Below are 6,048 nucleotides of genomic sequence, written 5' to 3'. Positions count from 1 at the left end.
TTGAATATAAAATCAGAACACAGAACATTACACATGAAATGTTTTTTTCTTTTTTTAAGATATTTGCACACAATTACAGAAAAAAACACACAGAACTTGGTTTTAGCTGTTTACAGCTTAATGCTAAATGTTTACATTGTTTGAAAACAGTGCTGTAGGAACAGATATGAAGCATCTGTATTTTTTAAACAGGCGTTGAAGTATTTTTTCCGTTTACAGGGTTTTCATCTGGCTGGCTGTTGACCTTCTACTAGAACTTCCTTGATTTTTTTTAACAAAAGATAATAACTTAAAAAAAAAACATTGATTTAAAAAAATGCTAACTGTCTCTATGACAGTCTTTTCTCCATCGTCTCCAAACTGTTTACAAAATAGCAGGAAATGTTTAAGGTGCTGATAAACTTCCTTCAGTCCTCTGTAGAGCTCTCCTTCCTCGGTGTGTCATCAAACAATGGTGACATGTCTGTGTTTCACAAATCCTGGCTCAGCACCAACGTGGATGTTAATATCCTGATTGTCCGGCTCATAGGTTTCATTCACCTGACCTGATGTCTGTTCATCTGCACTGATAACACTTAACTGGCTCTGTGTTTTTACTCTCCTGTTACACAAGAAAACAAACAATAAATCCTTTTAATCATGAGTACTTTAACTACCTGTAAAATAAAAGAAGCATTTTCTTACCTCATCTCATCTTGGTAATTTGATTCTAGAATGGAGCATAAATAACATATTATTTAGAGCAAAGATGTAAAAAGTGCATTATTTCTTTTACGTTTATTTCTTACCTTTTTCTTTCCTTTGTTTGTAGCAGTGGTAGATTCCCAGTATGAGTAAAACCAACAAAGCACAACTTCCAAATGACACAACTACAGCTATCAGCACTGTCCAGTCTGCAGGTTTGGGAACTGTAGAGGAGGGAAGAAATTCAATTATATATACAGCACCAATTCACAACACATGTCACAACACATTGACAACACGGGGTGAGTGGTGGCCTGTTGGGGTGAGTGGTGGCCTAGTGGTTAGGGCATAGGGCTTTGAATCCTGAGGTTGTGAGTTTGATCCACTCCCACAGACTGCCACTCTGGGTCCCTGAACAAGACCCTTAACCACACACTACTCCCCTAGGATGGCAGCCCACTGCTCCCCAAGGGGATGGGTTAAATACAGAGAATTCATCAGAGAATTCATTTTGTTGCCCTGTACTTCTTACAGTGTAATGACAATAAATTGAATTATTATTATGTCATCTCAAGGCACTTTACAGTTCACCAGATCATCCAGCCAAATTGATTTAACGTTTTCTATCTAAGGAAAACCAGTTGATTGCATCGATTCATTGACTCAAATGCAATCCCTCACACTAAGCATGCTTGTAGTGACAGTGGAGAGGAAAAACTCCCTTTTAACAGGAAGAAACCTCCAGCAGAACCAGGCTCAGTGTGAGTGGCCATCTCCTAAGGCCGACTGGGGTTCAAGGAGACAGAAGAAACAGAAAAAGCAGCTGTAAAAGGCGGCCCCATCCAGGAAACACACAGCCAGGCAGACCAGTCTACGTCTATAGCAGCATAACTATAGAGATAGCTCAGGATAACCTGAGCCACTCTAACTATAAGCTTTATCAAAAAGGAAATTTTTAAGCCTAGCCTAAGCTTAAGCCTCACAGACTAAAACTGGTAGTTGGAGCCACAAGAGAGGAGCCTGATAACAAAAAGATCTGCCTCCCATTCTACCTTTAGAACTTCAAAGCATTGTCAATCAAAGCATTTTCAGATTTAATGGTTATGTTAACCACCACAAAAGATGGAACTCCTCCAGTAATAAAAGCAATAAACGCTTACATTTCAGTAAATTTTCAACTGTAAACATCTGTTAAAAGAGAAAAATGAAAATTCTGCATAAGTTTATTCCATCTTTTATTCAGTTTTTTCATTGTTTTTGGAGAATAAGACAAACTTTATTTCATTGTAATTTAATGAAATTTTATTGTATACAGCTTACAACAATTTAATAGGAATGCAATTGAATGTAACGGTGCGAGGAGAAAAATATATCATTTTTTTTAATGTGCAAAAGAATGTTCAACCATGTTTATAGTGCAAAAATAATGGTGCAAAAAAGACATTCATTTGAAAAGTTCAGTTTTAGCATTGCAAAATAGTAATGGTGCAAAACGCAGTAAATGTTTTTCAATTTAGGTAAAACAGGTTTAACAGAACCTAGGTCTCCAATATGCGCTGCAGAGTCGCTCTGCTCTACACACGCTGCAGGTGTAACAGGATGGTTGGCAGAAGCTGTGGCACAGCTCCACCACAGTGCATATACACCATTTCCACATCTGGGGGAACCGAGAGGCAAAGAGGAAACGCTGCTGTTTGCATAAAACAGCAGCAGGAAGTGCTGCAGAAGAGACGACCATCGACATATACAGGAACAGACCATAGACATTAAAACAAATGATGTGTATGAACTGTTGCAAACAGATGCCCACTCAGAGAACAGTCAGAGAAATTAAAGAAAAGGTTTGTTTTCATTTGAATCTTCTTTCTCTCCAAGCATCCCGTTCATGTCTTTACCAATGTCTCCTTTCCATTGGATCTACTTCGCCCAGCTTTAATCCATCTAACAAATTTTTTGCCATACTCATCTCTGAAAAAGCAACGATTGAAATGGTTGCAAATTGCTGAGGAAAGTAGAGCCAGCGGAAAAGGGGCTCAATGTTCTTGTTCCCAACAAAGTTGGTAATTGTCTCCCCCTAGTGCTCTCCAAGCTGATTTATAAGTTGTCGGTGCCTCATCACTCCTCACCAGCGTAGGAGAAAACCCAATCAGCACTTTTAGCAACACATCAGCAACCTCATAGGATGCCAGTAAGGGGCCATGTTGGCAGATGCAGTCCAAATCCATCCATCTTCTGTCACACTTATACCAAGGGGTGCCAGTTTCCTAACTGCAGCTGTCTATGGGCAAGAGGCAGGGTACACCCTGGACAGGTCGCCAGTCCATCACAGGGCAGGGCAACACATAGACATTCACACAGTTAGAATTCACAATTTAAAGAAACCAATTAACCACTGAGCACCCAGAGAGAACCCACACATGCTTAGGGAGAACATGCAAAATCCATGCAGAAAGACTCTAGGCCGGGAATTGAACCAAGAACCTTCTTACTCGCCACTATTTTGCTAAAAAAAAGTCAGCATGATGCACTTTTTAATCCCCCTTTGAAAACATGACCTTTTCAAAAAATAAAGAATCGACCATATAAAGACACAGATGTCTCCTTTTTATGATAAATTCTCTTATGTTTAAATAGTAAAATTGATTTCAATAGAAATCTGTGACACCATTTCGTTTTCCTCCAGCTTTCTGTCACCCTTTAATAAAAACTGTAAGCAGCCTTGAAATAGAATTATTGCAGTACACTAATAAGATATATTGTGTCCAAAAAAAGCAAACCAAAACTAACAGTTATTTAAAGGAAAAGTCTGGTCACATTCACAATTCAAACTTCTGAAACTACTTTAAATTTGAAATTATTACATACTGTTTAATAAATGTTAATTTTTTAAATAAAGAGTAATTTTCATTTGAATGTGCTTTACTGTAGGCATCCATGTTTGTCAAAGAACACTACTGCCACCTACTGGTTTGTGACGTCACGGTGCGGTATCGGCTGTTGATCAAGTCCCACTGCTGTATCTGGTGTTTGTCACAACTCAAGTCATCTTGAGAACATTCTTCTTCCAAATGTTGGCTACATATTATGTGTTTTTTCTCTGGCCAGAAGTTCGATGGCAAATCCTCCCTCTTCAAGTTGGCGATCCCTTAGAGTTCACAAAGTAGTTGTTCTCTGCAGATCCCATAGTGCTGAGTTCTTTCTATATTGTGGCATTTTGAAACAACTTTGTCAAGAAGAGGCAGCACCATTGCAGCCATGCAAAATTCAGCAGGCAAATGTTAGGACAGCTCAGTGGCACATTAGGGGGATATTTCATAATTCAGATATTAAAAATATATAGTTTTGACTATTTCAAATTAACTGAAATGTCTTGATTATAAATCCAGATGTGTGACACTTTAAATGAAAAATATTTCAAAATGCATTTTGACTCTCCAACATGTGCTTAAAGATATCTTGAATTGTTATTTTTCCATAGACATAATATAAAATTATGAAACATAATGAAGGGAAGTCAAAATTTAGTAAATAATGTTTGTCCATTCTATTAACATTTCTGTATCTCTATAATGGGTCTGTATTATGAGTTGTCTTCTCAATTCATAGGGCCTGTATTTGTCTAGGGCCCCAAATTTCCTAAATCCGCCCCTGCTCCATTGACGAACCCGTCCATGGTGGATCATGAGTCAGAAAGGTGAAATAACTTATTCTTTTTCACTTTTATTCGATGTATTCCAACATCCAGCTGCCGTGCACGTGGGCATTGTCAGTTTCACTATAGCTCTGGTGAATTTCAATGGTGAAGTCCTCTGGAAATCTTCAATAATTGTTGTTGATTGCAGATGTGTCTAGTAGTTGCCATTGATTCTGCTTGTAAAGCGGCGAGAATACCGCACCGTGACGTCACTGCCGGAAGATTTCAGGAGTGAGGTGTTATTTTGTCAGGAGGGCAAATATGGCCGCTCCCAGACTCAGTGATTGGGACGAAAATTATTATTTTTATCTTTTTACTGATTACTGCTAAATTGATTAAATCACCTCTCACATTAGCCTGATAAGCCAGACTAAATGTGAGATTAAAAGTGTAATTTAGTCTGAGACATTGGAAGATTGTTGATGAGAACAACCAGTTGTTTTTTAAACCATGTCTGTGCCTATTGGCCAATGCTCTGACCAATCAGAGCAACTGACTGTGACGTAGGAAGCGCGACTAAAAGCTGGTGGGAGAGTTTAGACATATAGCAAGTCGGTAATACGGAAAATACGTCCTCCTGAATAATGAATGAGCGTAGAGCCTCTTCCTGCTCACGTTTCAATGAAAACTCCAAGTCTAATCCTTCCAAAACTGGTTCCAAAGCTGAGTCAAATGAGAACTGTTCAATAGTTGTTGCCATCTTCCTTGTTGTGCTTTTTCCAGCGTCGCACAGCTTTGTCATCACGCCCTCAAAACCCCGCCCGCTTTGCATCCAGAAATTCAAACACATCGTTGAGTTGTGATTGGCCCGCCAGTATAGGGCCTGGGGCATTGATCGAGGCTAGACCACTCGCAGGGATAAATGATTTTGGCCGCTGGCAGGTGGGGCTAGTTTATTAGGCTAATCGAACATACTAATTTTAGGTATAAATAATGATCCATTGATTATTCCTTGCTGACTGGACTTCTCCTTTAAAGGATAAAATAATGTTACAATGTTACGGAATTAAATAATTTCAAAAAAAGTCTTTAAACTACTCTAAATCTCTGGTTACACAATTATTGAGATCTATACTGTAAATAATTGTTCTGGGTTCTTCTTTGTGATATTTTTTCTCCAGCAGAGAAAACAGATCTGAAGTAGTATTTAGGACTGAGGATGATCTTCCATAATGGAAGCTCAGTTTTAACTGCTTAAATGACGTCTATGTTGATTTGGATGAGAACATATATCATCCAGAAAAGCCTAAAACGCAGGACTGGGACGGTTTTAGAAATATCAAAGCCCAAATTATCACATCTCCTGTAACCTGTGAAGTGGTAACAATGTAACAAGTGCAGGAAATTATCTCAATGATTCCAACAAAAGTGTTTTTTCTGGAGAAGCTTCCAAAAAACATGACTTTTGTTTTACGAGATGTGACCAATTGAAGTTATTTTTTTACATTGCAGCAGTTATTTTGGATGAAGATCTAACAAGCTGACATCTTGTGGTGCAAAGTTAAAGAGTTTCTAATTCCTTTGTCTGTACAAGAACCAAGACAGATGATGTTCTTCCAATCATAACTGCAGTTATCTTTGAAATAATCAGTGCTTTCTTTGTCCTAATAGGATAAAAGTTACTCCAAAATCAGTGCTCAGAACTTTCCTCTTTATTTTTCTTATAGTCA

General features: G+C 38.3%; 1 protein-coding gene across 1 annotated transcript in view; it reads right to left on the bottom strand.

The window, feature by feature from the left end:
• Positions 1-359: 359 nt before the first annotated feature.
• The window catches only part of LOC107101523, a 22,562-nt gene continuing 16,873 nt past the window's right edge, over positions 360-6,048 (bottom strand). Inside the window, exons 5-7 of the mRNA XM_015400470.1 lie at positions 789-908; positions 685-709; positions 360-601 (exon numbers count right to left, since the gene is read on the bottom strand). Coding sequence (XP_015255956.1) covers positions 445-601; positions 685-709; positions 789-908 — 302 coding nt within the window. The 3' untranslated portion in view covers positions 360-444. The remainder of the gene's footprint in view (positions 602-684; positions 710-788; positions 909-6,048) is intronic.

This window comes from Cyprinodon variegatus, unplaced genomic scaffold (assembly GCF_000732505.1).
Source record: "Cyprinodon variegatus isolate N-32 unplaced genomic scaffold, C_variegatus-1.0 Scaffold1108, whole genome shotgun sequence".
In the NCBI taxonomy this organism is placed as follows: Eukaryota; Metazoa; Chordata; class Actinopteri; order Cyprinodontiformes; family Cyprinodontidae; genus Cyprinodon; species Cyprinodon variegatus.
Note: the sequence above shows the minus strand (reverse complement) of the source record. Positions and strands in the feature narration are given on the sequence as shown.